The 19,194-nt window shown below is 53.4% G+C and overlaps 1 protein-coding gene across 2 annotated transcripts in view; it reads left to right on the top strand.

Annotated features, from left to right (window-relative positions):
* Positions 1 to 19,194, top strand: part of TTC7A (tetratricopeptide repeat domain 7A) — a 111,043-nt gene that overhangs the window by 72,305 nt on the left and 19,544 nt on the right. For both annotated transcript variants that reach the window (XM_036925863.2, XM_036925862.2), the window contains 3 exons: positions 12,145 to 12,261; positions 15,754 to 15,851; positions 17,383 to 17,517. In XM_036925863.2, the coding sequence (XP_036781758.2) occupies positions 12,145 to 12,261; positions 15,754 to 15,851; positions 17,383 to 17,517 (350 nt within the window). The remainder of the gene's footprint in view (positions 1 to 12,144; positions 12,262 to 15,753; positions 15,852 to 17,382; positions 17,518 to 19,194) is intronic.

Raw genomic sequence — 19,194 nt, 5'->3', positions numbered from 1 at the left:
GTGTATGTGGACAAGGGATTAGTTGCCCTGTCTCATTAATCCCAAGTACAATACAGTAAACTACTGTGTCGTAGTTTTTACTTTTAATGTAAGTATATGAAGGACAAAGGTCCTCCTCTTGCAGTACCCGTTACCGTGCTTTTTTCAAAGCCCCATCCTCATGCCTGTCTGGCAGAACCTGACCCAGGATGTCCGCTGCCAGCACGTGAGCCTGGGTGTGTGTGCTGCATGTCTGTGGTACTCCACTGTCACGTAGGCTTCGGGGGCAACAGAAACTATCATGAAGAAAGGCTTAGAATTCTAGAGTGGTGAAGGGGCTCCTCGCCTGGCCCCTGGGTCCGAGTGTGTGTCGCAGAAGAAACAGGAGGCTAGGCCAGGCATTAGGCATTGTTTTAGCTGCAAAACTAACTGGCAAAAACAGCTACCAGGACTGTGAGAGAAACCTGTTTTAAGAAAAAAAGAAAATTCACCTTAAATGTGTGTGTATGTACATGTATACGTGTGTGAGGCTGGGAGTGGGAGTAGAAAATCCACCTGCCACACAGCTTTGTGGAGAGACTGTAGGGTATGACCATGGCTCTGTGCAAAGAGGTCAGTCCTGTTGCCCACAGGTGAAACCCTGGAGTACAGAAGCCCGTGGATTACCAGGAAATGTCACTGGGTCCATTACCAGTCAGGGATCACTGAAAAATGTCATTGCTCTTCAGTTGAAACTGCATCCTGCTTCACCAGCTGCTCCCTGCATCGGGAACAAGCTGTGTGTGGCTCCAGCTGTTGCCACGGCCATTAATGAAACAAACAGTCCAGTAAATAGCACTGCCAGCAAACACAAAAATCAAAATCCCTTTGCTCTGACCTCAGTGTCCCTGACAAGACCTGCATTCAGGGGTACTTCAAAGCCCATAGTCCTTGTCTGTCTGTACTCAGCCCCTCACCAACGGCTGTCCCAGGTGCCAAGGCTTTTGAGAGCCGTTTTCTTTCTGCAGACCTGCTGTGCATTCCCAGAGGTGGCCTTGGCGAAGGAAGAGGCAGGCCAGCCTGTATCAGGGCTAGAGGAAGCCTGGATCAGGGGGATACCCATGGGTGGATCAAACCCCCTTCCATGTGTGGGCCACAGTAAGGTCCCTGCCCTCATGGGATCATGCCTGTCACTCACCTGTGCCACCTCCAGCAGTCTGCTCCTTCCTTCCTTGCCTCTGTTTTCTTGTCTGCCAAAACAGACATCTGTCCTGCCTCCTGCCTCCAGGTCTATCTTGAGACTCAGACAAGAGAAAGTCACACAGTGTGTTTACACCCATGTTCAAGGGCAGCAGAGCAGATGGGTCCAGAGGGAGCGCGCAAACAGTGTAAGATTAACATTCTGCAAGGTCGGCAGTATATACGGGGACAGGAGGCGGAGGCAGAGAAGCTCTGGGAGGGGGTGTCACTGCTTCCTGGCTGCACAGGAGGCCACCCATCCCACTGGCAGCCTCAAGACTCCTGGAGGAAAACCCAGCTTTCCTAGAGCTGAACTTTTGAAAATCCTCCTGAATTCAGAAATTAGAAAGCAAAGCAAAAAACACCTTGATTTTTGTGCTGTGGAATGACGTTTAGTTAATGGCGTTTGGGTTTGAAAAGCAGAAACGTGATGAGACAGAGACTGACAGTCCTGCAGGGACAGTGTGAACCTGGCATGGTGGGAATGAGACACCCTGAGCAGCTTCCTGAAATCCTGAGGGCTTCCAACTAAGCCCTGGGCACTTGTGCTGGCTGGACTGTCCCTGGCCAGCCCTCAGGGGGCCTCAGGGGGGCAGCACGCTGCCTGTTTGGACCTGAGTTCCAAGGCAGGCCAGGCCAAGGAATGTGAGAGGTCCCGTGCAAGCTTGGAGATGCCTGTGCTGGTCCCTTCTCTTCATCCTGAGTGTGAGAGGCAGCTGAGAGGCTCAGCCAGGGAGGGGCCGGAGTATGGGGTCAGGGGAACAGGCCGCTGATAAGCATTGTTCCTGAGGTTTTGGGCTCTGTGGGGCACTGGTTTTAAGTAACAGATTCCTCGTGCTTTAGTCAGGCCACTTGTAATGAAGGTCACCATGGTAACCAAACAAAATTCCTGGGCTAGGGATGGGACCTTTCCAATAACCAGCCTGTCGTCACTGCCCCCACCCCAGGACTGGCAGCCTGCCAGACCAGTTTTGAAGGCCCAGGCGGGGCAGGCAGGTGGCAGAGGAGCCAACTGGTTTGCCCGCCCCCACTCATCAGTGGCAAGGCCGGTTCCCTCTCCTGTGGTGGGGGAAGGCCCTCTTGGAGTCTCTACCTGGCCCAGCCCAGGTCCTGGAGGACTTGGAAGGTCCCGGGGGAAGGTATGTCAGAGCCGCTGTGGGGGTTCAGGGGCCTCCCCAGCGCAGGAACAATATGGCCCTCTCCACGGGCCAGCCTCACCACGGGTAAACAAATGGTACTATCACAACCCTCTCCCCCAGGAAACGTAGGCTGTTTTGGAAAAATGTTTGAGCTGATAACTAGGCGTTAGCTGGAGCTAGACCTTGGCTGAATCCGGTTAAGACTCATGTTGGCCTCCGGGGCACCTCCCTGATCTACAAGGCCTGCCTCACCTTTTCTCAGGTTGCATGTGATACATATCTCGTGGTGCATTCCACCAAGCAGAAGGGATTAGAGTCTTGGCCTTCTCTTAACATTTCTGACTTAAACCTAGTGTGTTTATTGATGGGTCTTAGAAGGACTTGTAGATCAAAAGGATGCTTAAAATACCAACACTCCAGTGAGGGGGCTGGAATCAAAGGTATTAGCACAAACAGTTTATCACTTTGCTGGATTCGTTGAACATTTTTGGCTGCCACAACCCTGATGGGAACAAGAGCCAAGGGTTAAACTTTCAGTCCATGTGGTAGAGGCAAGTGTTAAGCCAGCCATAATCACTGGCACCAGCGCTTTCTTCCCCAAAGGTCAGTTCCTCATCGGCTGAGCTGGCTTGACAGTCAGCGTTTCCTTTCGCGGGCTGCTCCTTGGAGCCTCCTGGGACCTCGCACTCGCACTGTGTGACGTTGCAGTCAGATAGGCCTCAGTCTCCCGGCATAGTCTGCTTACACTCCACCTGGGAGGGTAGATGGCCCAGGTGGCTTTGGGGAAGAGAGGAGGGAAAGGACATTGGTATTGCAAGTTTTTCCAAAAGGAATTCTTCTTGTGTTTTGAAGTTGTTTTAGCTTCCTGATCCTCACTCCCTGATCCCCCTGTTTATGACATGTGGTAGAGGCAAAAACTGGCCCAGAGTTCACCATTCTCTATCAGGGGTGGCCCAACCCCCAGGACAAAGCTTATCTGCTCCTGGGAGAGTGGGTCCTGGGGGCTCAGGTGCCCAGGAAGCAGGACTGGGCTCCCTCTGTAGTGGGTGGTCTGTTCACCAGGGTCTCACTGGGCAGAGATTACAGACCAGGACCAAGGTGTTGGCTCCTTGGTGTCCTACGTGGGCTGGGAGCCTACCTTTGTCCCACCTAAGGCCCTTTTTTCTGCAAGTTCTTCCACCCCTGAGTGGTTATGGAAAAGCTCTGTGCAGTTTGTGTTCATATCTTTTAAGATCATGAATTTGTGTTTGGAGAGTCATCTGGAGGTAACTGGAAGTGGCCTGCAGCTGAGGCATGTGGGGCCTGGAGGCGCATCAGGTCAGCCGTGGGTCAGCACAGATAAGAAAGCCTCACCATATAGCAGGCACAGGACGTACACCCTGGGTGCTGGCTGCCCTCAGATCAGCCCCTATGCTGTTCTCCAGGTGGAGCAAGGCCTTCCAAGAAAGGAGGGACGAACTTCAGGAAGCAGAAGCTTGTGTGCTATTGATTTTTAAAGCTTCCAAGTCAGTTCGCTTTGAATGAGTTTACCAAGAAGTGGAGGATCAGAGTGAGCCTTAAAAGATTTGGGTGCAGGGGTCAGCACACTCCTCCAGGCCCAAGGAAAAGTCATTCATTTTTAGGACTAAGAAGAGCTGCCTTCAGGGTCCCTTCCATGTTGGGGGTTAGTCTATGGAGAGTTAGTAAAGCTGGGCTGCACTGGGGCCCCCTCCCTTTTAGAGGTTGCTCCTGTTAGCATCACTTTAAAATCATGAAGTTAGCATCACTCAAAAAGCATGTGGGTGAGTTTAGTCAGTTAATTGCCTTGAAGGCTCTTCCAGAGGCAGGGATTCGGAAGTCTGGCAGACCTGTGTCACTGGGCACTTCCCTGGCATTCCCAGCCAGCGTCTGGGCCACTTGTGAGAGCCAGGTGGCTACAGCCTGAATGGGCTGAGGAAGTGGGTCATCTCCTACTCAGGGGGGCCGCCCCGCCCCTTCTTTCTGCCCTCATCCTGTTGTGATGGGGGGCCCTGTATGCCTCATCAGGCGGGCCCCTTCTGCCCCACCTCCTTGTCTTGTCCTGCTGGTCCAGCCCTCTGGTGCCCTCCTCACCCATCTTCAGAGACTCCCCTCTGGATCCATTTTGCCTTGGAGCCCCTACGTTTTTGTCAAAGCTGAACCACTCCTTTGGGTACTTGATTCTCTTCTTCTGTTGAGTTTCCTAATTGCCTCGGATTTATTGTTGGAGCTTCCTCATGAGTTTGGAAGCACCTCTGGAGCAGACTGTGGCCTGTCCTCTGTGTCCCCTCCTCTTCGTAGGGAACCCGTGGCTGGGCACCCAGCACACCCCAGGAGAGCCTCTGGTGGGTAGGCCATAGGAGAAGGGAGGGAACACATGGGATTGGCATCTTATAGCCCTCAGAGCGCTCACACTCCCCTTGCCCTGTTTTCTTGTTGTTCTGGTTTATTTTTTGGACTTTGCAATCCTCCTACTTCAAAACGTGAAGAAACTAATGAGAAAGCTAGATAATACCTCAAGGCCAAGTAACTGATGAGTGACACAGCAGGGACTAGAGCCCAAGCCAGTGAGGGGCTGAGCAACGTGGTGCACGGGAACCCCACGAGCTCCCATAGTAACAGCAGTGCACCCAGCGCACGCTCTGTGCCAGATACTGCTCTAAACACTTTACAAGCATTATCTCATTTAATCCCCTCAGCAGCCCTAGGTCTAAGAACTACTGTCATTTCCACTTTAAAGATGAGAAGACAGAGGCACAGAGGACACAAGTAAGCAGCTGTACTTATGTACTGTAAGCTAGGTAAATAATGACAGGGCAAATGTGGACTGAACCCTCTGTGAAGTGTCTACCCACTGGTAGCTTCTATGCACATTATTTCCACATAACAGCGCCCAGGGTGTGCACAGATACGATCATTCCCATTTTACAGATATGAAACCGAGTCTCTGAGAAGTTGCAGTGAGTTGCCTGGGGTCACATGGCTAGAAGAAGGAAGCTGGGATCTGATCTTGCATCTTGAGACTTGGACCCTGCTTTCCATTCCTGAGTGTGAGCTAGGGTGGCCCACCGCCGTGGATCCCTGTGCTGTGTGCAGGCTCTGGCCTCCTGGCCAAGGAGTTCAGTTTTCCAGAGGCGTGGCCACCTGACTCAAATAATAGCCTGCTTTTTCACTCAATTATGTGTTTTCTACAAAAATAGAACACTTCATTAAAACAGCATAGCACAGCCAGCAGCTGGAATTACTAGTTACTGTCCATTAAAGAAATAACGTCCCCCTCCGTGCATTTGCCCCACCTACCACCACCTCCTCCCCAACCATGGAGGGCTCCCAGGTTGGCCAGGAGCCAGAGGGATCCGGCAGAGACTCCCAGGGCCGGCACAGATGGGGCCAGTGAGACCCAGAGGAGCGCAGAGTCCACGGGACACTCTGCAGCTTCACTTCCCTGGAGTTCTCTGACCCTGGGAATGCCCGTAGCTCTCCAGGCCTCTGTGAGTCCTTGTGACTCAAATTCCTTCTTCTGTTATTCAGCAAAGATCTGTCGAGTGACATTAGGTCAGATACTGGAGATACAAAGATAGGAAAGATGCACGGTCGCTGCCTGAGCACAAAGTCTGGTAGGGAAGACCAGCAATGATGAACCGTCTGAGGATGACCGCTGGCCTTTGTTGAGGGCTGGCCATGCACCAGGGCTGCCTTCACAGCCTCTTTGGCCCTTAGTCCTCCCAACAGCCTTCCTGCGCATTGACATTGCTGTCCCTGCTTTACAGACAGCAGGTAGAGCTCAGAGAGGTGAAGATACTTGCTAGGAAGCAGCACAGCTGGAAGTGTCCTGTATCATCTGATGCCAGAGGCCATTTCAGCAGTGTCCTCCCACTTGGTGGGGATTGAGCCGGGGGCCAGAGGTGGCTCCTGCAGGTATGTGGCAGCTGCCATGTTCAAGAGTTTATTGCAGGCACTGAGTAGTTTCATAGGCTGCTGCTTTCAGGAACATGAAAATCATGTTACCCATTGGGCTTGCTGCCCACACAGCCCGTGTCCTTTCCTGCAGCCAGCCCTGCTCTGCAAATATCTCCCTGTGCCAGGCGTGGGGTGCCGGGGTGAGCAGCTGGGGAAGGGACATGGGGAGAATGATCGGAAGCTCCTGGAAAGGGAATGGACAGATGACCTCTGACCCCAGGACAGTGCTTGCTTAGCCAGAGCCATTGTCACAAACACATCCCCTGTATACAAAATAATTCTTTTTAAAAAGAGAATTTTTGGAAAGGCTCATGTTTACCCAGTTCTGAGAAGGCTCACCCTCATCTATTTCCCCTTTATAGCAGTAGAAAGAAATGATCTGTCTTTGCCTCAAAAGGGAACAGCTCCAGGTCCTAATCGTTTTGACAGATAATTAGCAGGCTGACGCTGCCCCAGGAGTGCAGACCAGGCAGGGCCCAGGAAGAGAAGGCAGATGCTAGGCTGACCCGTGCATTCCCTGGGGGCCTCCACCATCAGCCACTGGCCTGACAATTGACAAGACTAGCAAAGGTGATGACCCGTGGCGACATCCAGAGACATCCAGGCTGGTGTCTGCTTTCGCCCATGGGAGAAAGGCCAGCCCAGATGCAGATAGACAGACTGTGTGAGGCTGAGAGGTTTCACGGGTCAACTGGCTCTGTTCCCATCGGTGAGCACCTCTTTGTGCCCCATAGGGTGCTGGACGTGCAGATGATGATGAAGGTGGCAGGTACCCCTGCCTTGACAGGAGTATAATAGTAGATGAGGTGTGCGGTAAGGATAGTAGCTGAGGGAGCACAGAGCCTGGTCTGGTGGCTCTAGTGGTGTTCTCGGGGAGGGCATGAGTGGGCTTGTGGCTGCACTGGACCTCCCTGCTAGGACCAGGGCACACATGCCATGTTGGCTGGGCAGGACTACAGAGTCCAGGACCTGAGACTTCCCTTCCTGCAGCCGCAGCAGCCCCACCTCCATGGTGGGCCAGAGCACATGGCGTGTTTGCACAGATCCTTGCTCCTTCCCTTCCCCAGAGAGAATGCTCACTTTCACATCTGTGACATGGACGGAAAGGGCATTCAGTGTTCATTCCACCTGGGCTTCCGTAACTTAAAAACAGGAAAGTGCTTGCAAGAGGGGCTTACAGCCACGGTTGCTTCACCCAGTCACACTCTGCTGTGGCTCTGTCCATCCCCTCCATTGCTCTTCCTTTTTCCTTTCTCATGCCTATCCTAGGTCCTGGGAGCCACTAAGAGGACCACTGGCCTTGCAAACATGCTGTGAAGCTCAGGGGCTTTCTGAGAGCCTTCCGAGGCCCTGGCCTAGGAACTGCATGTCAGGGTCTGCTGGGCCTGCACTTTCAGAGCAGGAGGCCCTGCCTTCCCTGAGCTTTGGGCAGGCCTGTGCTGGAACGCGACTGTGGGCTCCTCAGCTGCTGCTGTTCATCCTGTGGGGGTCCCTGGGCACATGGAGCAGCACTCTTCACTCCCATTTCCCAGCTGGGCAGCAACATGGCTGCGATTTTGGCTAGGTTTTTCACTCCTGGGCCTGTGTCTGTCCACTCTGAGTGGCGTCACCCTGCGGGGTCTGAGGCCAGCAAAACGGCCGTTCCTCTCCCAGAATAGCTTTTGTCAGAGCGTTAGAGGGCTGCTAGATTCTGGCACGCCAGGCTTCCTGTCTCACAGACACTCCTCAGTTGTACTCTAAGCTCTGCCTGGGTGATCACCCTCTGGGATAAAGATCCCAAGTTGCAAGGAGCCGGATGCCTTCATGTTGTGCCCAGAATGCCCTGCTCCTCCCCAGGCCCTGGAACACTTTGCTTGTTGGCTGCATGAGTCTAGCCCACTCAGCAGTTATGAGGCATCAGGTGAACAGATTCTTCTCCTACCTACTAGCCAGGACCCAACAGTGGGAAGTGGTGGTGGCAGTACTCTGATTCAACATGGTTCACGAGACCCTGAGTGTAGCCGGATGGTTGTCACAACACACATTTTGACAGTACTGGCAGACACTGTACGCTCAGCTCGGGCCAGGCACTGGAAAGGCCAGGAGGATTGTTGACGTGGAGGGAGGTGGGGTCCTGCCCAGCATGTACCTGCCATCCAGATAGGGACACACAACAGGACACCGGACAAGATACATGGTGGTTTCACCATCTGTAGGCATAACTGGCAGCAGACTGTTTCCAGACAATGGAATTCAGAAATACTCAATTTGAGTTTATGTTGTTAAACTCATAGGCCTTTGTAGCAAAAAAGATAAATAAATAAATATGTACAAATATATATACACACACTTATGTGTATACTACATACTGTCTATACAGTGTGTAATTAAGTCCTAACTAAAGGCTGTCCTGAACCTTCAGAGAAGGGCATGGGTGGTCATACTGTGGTTTCTCAGATGGGCACTGGAACCACTGAATTAAAATAGTGGGCTTTTTTAAAAGTCTCAGAACCCTTTCTACAAATGACACTTCAGAATCAGTGTATAAAATAGGAATGCCAAGGGTTGGGCTTGTGAGTAGGGTTGGGAGCCCAGCCTTACCTCATCTACTCCCCAGCCCCGACTGCCAGCAGCTCCCCACCCCAGGGCCCTGGGTTTCTCACTCCTGGCCCGTGTCTGTCCACTCTGAGTGACGTCACCATGCAGGGTCTGAGGCCAGCAAAACAGCCGTTACCCAAGAAGCCTAATGTTCTTGTAGCGTTGTTTGAAGTACTGGGACACTCATCCTGGCAGATCAGATGGAGAGGGAGCCCTGTGCTCCAACAAAGCCAGAGGTTTGGTCTTAGAGTTGCTCCTTTGGAGGGAGAGGAGCTGTTTGCAGATCCCTTGCTGAGGGACAGTTCAGGGGTGAATTAGAGGCATGCCAACAGGTGTGCCACATCCCAACCCAGTGAAGGCTGTCCTGGAGGGGACATATGTACAGCCCCATGGGGACACATGGAAAGTCAGAGGGTTACATCTGGTTAGGAGTTGGCCAGATGTTGGAGGGGAAGGACGAGTCCCAGGAGGGGTGACAGCATGAAGCAGATCACGAATGATTCCAGGAGCTGTCTTCCAGTTCAGGGAGCTGCTAATACCTGTGTGAGCAGCATGGGTGCCCAAGATCATGGGGAGGGATGGTGAGAATGGAAGGTGGCTGCATAGACGCATTTGGATTGATGTCATGGACAGTCAGGGCAAGGTTCTTTTTTTGAGGAAGATCTTTCTGGCAGTGCTGAACTATGGGACCCAGGAAATCTCAGGAGCTAATCTGGAGCCTCCCAGGAATTCAGGAGTGAAGGATCTGACTAGTGGGTGACTGTTGAAGCTCTTGCCCCAGCCTGGAAAGGATGTGGTTGGGTTGAGAAATTCCACCCTAGATCACTCATGCTAATGGAATGTCAGCAGCCGCGAGGATAGCAGCCTGCCTGGTAAAAGTCACTTAGGCCAGCTCAGCCTTCAGCCACTTCCGTTCCAGGCACGTGGTGTGCCATGGACCCATTGGGCTATCTGGGATGTGGGGAGCAGGCGGCAGGAGGAGCCTGGCAGAGAGGAGTGTGTCAGAGAGATTGGGTGCCAGGGGGATGCTGCAGGGCTGGTCTAAGCAGGGAACCAGCCCAGCCCAGTGGGAGTCCCCCTGCCCAGGGCGTTCTGCTGCTCTGGCTGCCTGAGGGGAGGGGCAGCCTTGGAATGGACCTGAGTCTGGATGTTCCCAGCCCTCCCTGTCCTCACTAACACCTGCTGCTCAGCTGCTGGGCACCCCCTCCACCCCAATGCTTCTCCTCTACCGCCACCTCCCAACCCTTTAGCACCCCATGCTCCTTTTCATCAAACACCAGCCCCAGCAAGCCCCCTTATTTGTTCTTTCCTTGCACTGAATCTGATCCAAAAATACAGCACTTGATTCTTTGGGCAATTTATCATTTTTAATGCTGATTGTTACCTTGAAGGCAGAAATTGTGTCTTCTACTTCATATTCCTAGAACAAAGTCTCCAAATAGTTGTGGCGTGTTAGACCCTTCAGGAATCTAGGGACTGAGGAGAGTAGAGATAGCAGGACCAGTTTTACCCCAGAAGCTGCATGCCCGAGTGCTGAGACCACATTCCTGCCCATGTGGTCCACACTGTGGGGACCAGGGTTTCTGCCCTCAGGACCTCATAGGCCAGCTGGGCAATTCATTAGTAGATATTCTAAGAAGGGCACAAGGCATCCTGAGTGGTGGGAAGGCTTCCTGGGGAGGTGGGATTTAAAGTCAGGCTTGGAGATGGATGAAAATGGAGAGGAGAGGAAAGGCCTGGGGAAAGGGGGAAGAGGTTTTTGCAGAGGCAGGGGAGGCACATGGCATTTTTGAGGAAAAGTGAGCAAGAAAAATAATGCTTGCTCAGAACCCAAAACCCCCCCTCTGAAAAAAGAACTGGGACAAATTCCATCCCGATCTTTGTTCTCTGCCAATAAGTCACATTCTAAGAAAAATAAGGTGTGAGAAGAAAGGAGCAGAGTGAGCTGGAGGCCAGGTCCCAGGCCAGGCCAAGTCCCCAAGTGAGGGAGGCCAGAGGGGAAAGCTGCCAGGCAGAGGCTGGCCTCCCCGTGTGGGGCCTGCCCTTGCTGCAGTCTCACATCAGGAGGATGCACCCTGTCAAAGGTGTAGGACTCAGCTGCCAAAGGCCCTGTGTGTCAACCTCAGGTGAGCTGCAGAACCACCAAGCAATGGGCACGTTTGAGGCCTAACCTTCGTGTGGGGTTGCCCAACAGCAGTGCTGGGAACACAAGGGCCTCACTGCTCACCATCCAGTGAGAACCAGGAGTCACAACCGAGTTTGGGCCTCGGTGGCTCGGCCAAGTTCTCCACGGGCTGTGCAGGCAGCTGGTGTGCATCAGAGGGCCTGACAGTACCCATGGTAAAAAGACAGCAATACTGTCATACCCATTGGTAAATAGCCATGGCCTTGAACCTCCTAAGTGTCCCGAGCTGCCTTGCCCCTCCCAATACCCCCGACCTCCCCAACAATTAAAGAGGCAACACCTGGTGTAACAGGTGCACAGGATCCCCGCTCCCATCCTGGTGAGCCAGTGTTCTGCCTGTCCTTGCTGCATTCAGGTGGCAAAGGGAGCAGTGAGCCCCCTCCTGTGGTCCAGCCTTTCTCTCTCCTCCCAGCCCCCCAGGGCCACATCCCCTCACTGTTGTTACCTCACAGAACTGGTTTTCAGGTTGAAAGAGATTCTGAAACTGCTCTCTCCCTGTGCACAGTAGCTGTGTTCCTAAATGGTGACTGAATAGGACTTCATGTCACTTTGATCCTATTGAATAGATAAGGGAAGCTGGCTATTTTAGTACATTCAGCGAAGAAATCTTTGATAAAGTAAAACACATCCTTGTGTATCCAGCGTCAGGAAACAAAGTTTGTGTTTCAATTTAGGAGCTGTTGATTGAGCACCAGCATGGAAAGCAGAATTGTGCACTCTAGGTGACCTTTTTTTTTTTTAACCAATCCCTTGCTCAACTACATTCCTTGATTGAGAGTTGTCTTCTGGATCTGTCTCTTATACAAAGCCCCATTGCAGCCTGTGGGCTGTCAATATAAAGATAGCCACCTATTCAGTGAGGACCGGGTGCTGAGGACGTGGGTGGGGGGAGCAAAGCAAGATGAGTTCATCTGGCTGGGGTGAGGGGCAGAGGGCGGGGACATAGTGTATGATTGGGACAAGTGGCTGGGCGGTATGGACAGCAGTGGGGCAGAATCCCTTGGAGTGACAACCTAGCAGGAAAGCCAGGGGAAAGGGGCCCTCGCAGGGTCCTGCTAACTAGCTAACTACTGTTCTGCCTCCCCACAGCCTGATGTTCACCAAGGTGAAGCTGGAGCAGGTACTGAAAGGCCCAGAGGAAGCGCTCGTGACCTGCAGGCAAATGCTGCAGCTGTGGCAGACCCTGTATAGCTTCTCCCAGCTGGGGTGAGTGGCTGGCTTGTCCCTGGGGTTGTCAGAGGGTGGAGGGCAGTACCAGCAGCTGATGGGTGCCAGGGCAACAGCGCACAGATGAGTGGCCGCATGCCTGCTGGGGTGGAGGGCAGTGAAGATGTTCGAATCACAGTGTGGAACTTACTGCTCCTGGGACCTTTTACATCTGTGGGCTAATTTTAGCCTTTTGACAATCTTCTGAGAAGTACATACCTGTTTAGGAAACTGAAGTTCAGAGGGGTAGGAAGGAAGAGAAGTCATGATTGAGCATCTGGGCCAGGTGCTGGGCTTGCCACTTATGTCTTGCACGCTCAGGTTTTATTCTCACCTCAAGGGGAAACTGAGACTTGAGGATCTTGTGTAATTGGCCAGAGCCACTCGCCTGGTAAGTGATAGTGTTTGGGGCTTAAACCCGAGTCTCCTGAGTGCTAACCCCTGGGATCTGTCACTTCTTTTCTGGTTCCATTTGGAAGCTGGGAGAGGAGGAGGAAGCAGGAGGAGGAAGAGGAGGAGGAAGAGGAGGGCCCTGAAGGGCCCTCAGCTCTACTCACTCACTGTCTCCATGAGTCCTGTCTCCAGCTACAGTCCCCAGCCTGGGCTCTGGACTTTCTCCAGGCCAAAGTAGGGCGCTCATATCCAGGCTGAATCTGCAGAAAGTCTTCGCTCAAATACACAGGGGCCCTGAAACTCAGCCCGTGCAGCCCAGAGCAGCAAAGGGCCTTGTACGGTGGGTGGGAGCACTGCCTCCTCCTGGTCCTCTGATCCCCACCCTCCCCCCTCCTCTGGCATTGCTAGCAGTGTCATCTCCCCAAAGCCCCAGTGACCCCACTCTGGGGGATGTATTTGCATTTTCACAGGGACTCTGGGGTCCCAAAAGGCTTTCACAATCCCCAGAAGCATGTCATGAATGGTGAAATTTACAAAGGAGGACCCAGGGTAAAATCCATGGACTAAAATCCCTTGGGCAGGAGAGGGTCAGCCCTCTCTTTGCAAAGCTTTGAGCTTGGGAGATTCCAGGGCAGAGCAGGACCAGTGGTAGAAGCTGCCAGAAGGAGGGTCTGGGCTGAGAGACTTTTCTGAAAGAGAATGGATTGCTGCCTGGCACCTGGGTGATGTGAGGTTGAGGGCCAGATTCTGGTGTGAGGGGGACCTGTGTTTAGATGCCCCTCACTCTGCTGCTCACTGGCAAGGCCACGTGGGCAGGTGTACATCCTAGCTCCCCTTGCAGAGAGGAGCTGTCCCTGCAGCTGGCAGGGACCATGCCTTGGCTGGATGGCCTGCTCTCTTGGTGAGGCCCCTCTGAGCTACAGCCTCGTTTCCTGGAATGTGGGGCCTCGCCTATACCTCCCCTCCAAGCAGCAGAACTGTGGGGCTGCCTTTGGAGCCATTTCAAGTCACTGCCCACACACTCGTCTCTGATCTGAGGACCTGGCGGATCTCCTTACAACAGGAAGCCCTTAGGTACCTCCGCTAGTGAACCTCCTGCAACTCCCCCATGCAAGATGAGGTGGGGGTCAGCGAGGCCGGCCTGGAGCGAACTATGGGCTGGATCCAGTACCCTCCCAGCTTTCCCAGAAATAAGGAGCCTTCTTCCTGAACCTAGAGCTACAGAGCAGAAACTAGGGCTTATAAAATCTCATTTGAGGGTGGTCAAGGACCAAGACCAGAATCCGCAGCTTGAAGGTCTGGCCTACCCTGCCCCACCCAGTAGTCCCACCTCCTGCTGTGCCCCTGGCATACCTCCTTCCTCTGCTCCCTGGGCCAGCCCACACTGCCCCATAGGCCCTGCTCAGATGCCCCATCAGAGCTGAGCATCTGATGCTTCAGCTCACTTCTTCTAATCTAGGCCTTTGCTAATAGCTCATCTTCAACTCTCTTCTCCCCATGTGGCTGTCAGGTTCTTCTGGGGAGGAGCAATGTTGTATGTTGGCCACAAACCAAGGGGGAAGAGCTGCCTGAGACAGGCTGTTTCTGGAGCCCTAGGAGAGGCCCCTTCGGGGGCTGGGAAGGAAGGTGGGACCAGAAGCTCGCTCTCCATGGATCTGCTCCAGGCCAGCACTTGGCCGTCACCTGCCCACATTATTTCATGTACTCCTCACCATAACCTTGGGAATCAACATTCTCATGCTCATTTGCTTCACACAATAACCATGCTCATTTCAAGATGAGAAAACCAAGACCTAGAAAGGTTAAGTAGCTCTGCTGAGTGTCACACAGCTAAGAAGGGGTGGCGCTGTGGTTTTATCCCAGTGTCTGTGGCTCTTTGGCACCGCAGCTGGGTGATGAGGAGTGGGACAAGGGTGGGAGAGGGAAGGGACCAGCCCTGACTCACTGTGTTCTTGTAGTTGGTTTCCTCTATTGCCCATGACAATGGCTGTGCACCCATAGGCCCAAGTTTAGGCCAGTGGGAGCCTGAGTTAGGATGGCAGGGACCCCTGGGCCCCAGATTCTTTGTGGCACCATCGTCTTGGCGCTCCTCTGAAGGGAGCCTCTGGCCCCAGGCTAGACCTGCTTCCTCTCCTGCCCTTTCCACCTCAATCCTCCCTAGGCTTACCCAGTTAGCAGGTTCAACAGGCACGGGCATCACTGGCCGTGGGCAGGGCAGCTGGGTGCTATGTGTGCCCCAGAGTGGTGGCTTCCCCCACCTCCCACCCTGAGAAAAGAAGGGCCTCCCTGGCATTGTGGGAGCTGCAGCAAACTGGGGAATGGGGCAGGGGTATGGGATCCCCATACTTATTCATCTGCCTGCCCAGGGCCCCCCTGGAGTCACTCTGGTAGCCTGAAGTAGGGTGCCTGAGGCAGAGCGTGGCTTCTGGCCTCCTTCCCTGGGGGGCGGCTGGGGCACTTCTGGTAACCTGCAAAGACCAGGCTTTCCTTGGAAGCCAGTCTACAGTGCCTGTGTGCCTGGCACTCTAACCAATATTGTGAGGCCAACGAAGGGCAGAGAAAACCTCGCACTGGCCTGGGGGAGCTTCTAGCATCACCATTTCAGAGGAGGGAACAGATGGAAAGGGAGATACGTGGTGCCAGGATCCCCGCTGACCAAGAGCAGGGAAGGAAGGTGGCAGGAGGGGCAGGGGCCATAGGAGGCTTTCTAGACAGATGAGCGAACTTGGGCTGGGTTCTGAAGGGTGGGGCTTGGGATGGACTGAGAAGAACAGGGAGAATATTCTTGGTGACAGTGGCATAAGCTAGCATGTAGCTTTGGGGACAAAATGTGGCAGCATTAGGGAATGGTAAGACTAATAGCTCCACGGGTACACAGCGGGCAGCGCACGCGCGTGTGTGTGTGTGTGTGTATGTCTGTCTGTCATGGGGAGTAACATCATGTCTTGGATGAGCCAGATTCTAGAATCCCAAGCTGAGCTATGATCTGTCCTGCAGCTCTGGTTGTGTCCATCCTTCCTGATTGGTCCTGGCATGAGGCTGCCCCTCTCCCTGCCAGCCCTCCACCTCACCAGGGCCTGGCCCTCCCTTGCCTTCCAGAGGCCTGGAAAAAGATGGCAGCCTTGGTGAGGGCCTCACCCTGAAGAAGCAGAGTGGCATGCACCTGACTCTGCCGGATGCCCATGATGCAGACTCTGGTAAGAAGGCACCCTGTGGGCAGCCATCCATGGGGGCCCACAGCTCTCTCTCCCAGCCTGAGCTGATCAGAGAGTGTTGCATCTGCCCAGCCTGGCCAAACTCACCCACTCCAAGGGCCTTGTGCTAAGGAGAAGCCCTCCAGTGTCTTTCAAGGCCCATCTGGGCTTTGCACTGGAAGTGGGCAGCTGGAGTAGGCAAGGGAGGGGCTCACCTCCTGGGCAGGGGAGTGGGGTAGGATGGGAGGGCTGGGGTGCTCAGGAACCATTTCCCCTTAGGCTAGAGCTGGAGGCCAAGGTCCGCCCTTGCGATGTCCTTTTGAGTCAATTAGAAAGGCTAAACTTACACTTACAACTCTAAGCCTAAGGCCAACTCTTTCAACGGAGGACTTAATTAGAGTGACTACCTTCCTCAAAGACACAAGCAGAATTAGTCACAGAAATCAAAGTGTGAGGGAGCTGTATTTAGTGGCATTGCTCCTTTTTTCCAATTCTGTGGACATGAACCAAGTGCCTTCACTGTCAAGTGAAAGAGCTGGTTCCCGATGCCAAGCCCAGCACCTGCCTGAGGAGCACTGCCCACAAAGTGCAGCTGCTGACTGCTCGGAGGGCGTGGTGCCCTTGCAGTTAAAGAGGGAAGAGCCATGAACAAATTAATAGGACTCAGTGTGTCCTCAGTCTTATAAACTCCAATCACCTGTGGTTTGCCCCGAGGTCTCCGGAGCTTATTGGACCCTTTATTGCCTCTCAGAGAGGGAGAGAAAGTGCTGGCATTTTCCCTGAATGTGAGTTGAAAATGTCAATGACTTATGTATTCTGAACCGGCATCCACGTTACCCAGAACTGCCACGAGGAGAGGGTGGGGTCTGACCACCCTCAGAGGGTACAGAGTCTGACCTGAGCTGCTAGGCAGGATTCTTTCATAGCACAGCCTCAAATGGGCCCTTCCTGCATAAGAAACAGTAATACGCACTTGTGAAAACAGCAAGTAAAAATAGCAAAAGGAAGACAAGAAAAATCATCCAAAATTTCACTACCCAACCTTAATAAACGGTCTTCAGACTTTTTTCTATGCCCATATTTTTTTATAAAAGTATGATCACACTCTTTGCCAATCTGCATCTTTTCAACTACTGTATAATGTGAACATCTTTCCACATCGACATCCATATCTGTGCATTGTTATTTTAATGACCTCACAGTCTAGTGCGATTATACTCTCAGAGATTCTTAATCCCTCCCTATGGTTGGATACTCAGGTCTATCTTTGGTATCACAGGCAGGAGTAGAGTGAGCAGTCCTAGGAACAGACTTTTAGGAGTGAGCTTGCTGCCTGACTGCAGCCCTGGGTGAGGGTACGAGGTGGGCCCTTCCTGGTAGGTCTGTGAGCCGCTGCGCAGCTGCCCAGCCTTGCTGCCCTGCCCCGACTCAATGTGCCCGCTCTCTTGGTGGGGCCGGGCAGTCACTCTTCCTGGACCCCGCAGCACGCAGCACTCCCACTCCACTGCTCAACACCTCCCATCCTACTCTGCAGGCTCTCGACGGGCATCGTCCATCGCAGCCTCCCGGCTGGAGGAGGCCATGTCAGAGCTGACCGTGCCCAGCTCAGTCCTGAAGCAGGGCCCCATGCAGCTGTGGACCACGCTGGAACAGATCTGGCTCCAGGCTGGTGCGTATATGCAGCCCCAGTGACACCTGTACACACACCTGCAGGCCACCAAGCTCTCAGAGCGTGTCCTATCCTGCAGAAGGGAGTTGGGGATGTGAGAACAAGGGGACAAGTCTGGGGACAAGGCACACACAGACTATAGTACTCATGGAAAGGCCTGGGGATCAAGAACCTGGAGCTCTATTTCCACCTGTGTTTTCTGTCCTTGGCCTGAGAAAAGTCACAGAATCTGGCTGTGAGTTTCCTTCTCCACCAAATAGAGGGAGAAGCTCACTGGCAGCAAATACAGATGTGAGAGGATTTGAGGGAAGACCGCATAGGTAGGTAGCTTCTTAGTCTCAAAAACAGGCCCATCCCTCTTGTCCACCATCGCCTCAGTGAAATTAGGACTCAAACCCCGGAGAGCTCACAGACTTGCTAGAGAAGAGGGGAGGTATGGCGGCCCGCAGGTCAGGTGTGGTAGAGTTCATTGAAGGTAGAGGGCTGGTAACACTGAGGTCACCATTCAGTTAACAAGCCCTCATAGGTAAGTGGCACCCCTGCCGCCGTGGAGTTTGAGGGTCAGGTGGGGGTGGGGAGGCAGGCAGCTTTGGGGTCACACAGGGCTGGGTGCTGACGCCAGCTCACTACTTCTGTCCTGACCTAAAATGAGCTCTGTGTGGGGCAGTCAGTGCGGTGTGGGGCACGCAGCATGTGCTCAGTGAACGGTGCTCGGCTTCTGCTCCGGCCGCTGTGGTCTCGGTGGAGGTCGAAGCACCATGGCACCAACAGTGAGCATCCCTGCTGGTCGACTACGGGATGGCGAGGGCTGGGGTGTCTGAGCTTGTGATCCGATGGCCATGTGAGAGGTGGGTTAGAGTGAAGAGAGAGAATTGAGGCCAGAGGTGTGCCTGGATGAGATACAATGGGCAATGACAACACAATGAGAAGGCAGGTGAGGGAGTAAGTGCACAGGGCCAGGATGCCCTTGGTGGATGGCTGCCCGAGAGGGTCTCACCATTTTTCTGACTGCCCTGCTCTCTGTCCCCTCTCTGCCAGGGGGGTGGTGCCAATAGCCTTGCCCCAGGGCAGATGGAGAAGAAACCAAAAGTAGATCATTAGTTCCTGGGACTTGCTGATTTTGCAAATCAGAGCTTGAACATGCTCAGCTGGGAACCCAGGGTTTCCCACTGCACGGATTTCACACATGGGCACATTAGTATGCGGTGCTCCCCTACTCTCCCATCACAGGTTCTGAACGGGGGGGAAATTGGACCAGTCTTCACAGAAAGGCTAGGCAGGGAAGTATTTTAATAATGCAAATATTACCCCAGTTAGCAGCATTTCAGGGTCCCTTAGGATGCTAGGGATGTGGGGGGGCCGTGCTCCATGGTCAGCTTGTTGCATCTTAAGTAGGAAGAAGAATGTTGAAAAATCCAGAGGAATAATAAAGTCTTCTCTGAGGCAGATTCCCCTGTATTCCAAGACATGGAACCACAACAGCTCCCAAGGGGCTCTCTGGGGTCCCAGCCCCCACCAGGCCTTCATGTACCTGGAGTAGAAAGCTGCACCCCCAGTGGGTGCTTCACTAACTTCAAGGAGGGTGTCAGTAACACAGTGATCTAATTCCAAACTGTATATTGCCTACTCAGGCTCTCCCAAGCTTTTTGTTTTAATGATGTATCTTGTTTACTACCA

Source organism: Manis pentadactyla, chromosome 2, assembly GCF_030020395.1.
Source record: "Manis pentadactyla isolate mManPen7 chromosome 2, mManPen7.hap1, whole genome shotgun sequence".
Taxonomy (NCBI): domain Eukaryota; kingdom Metazoa; phylum Chordata; class Mammalia; order Pholidota; family Manidae; genus Manis; species Manis pentadactyla.
The sequence above is the reverse complement of the archived record's forward strand: the minus strand, read 5'-3'. Positions and strand labels throughout refer to the sequence as shown.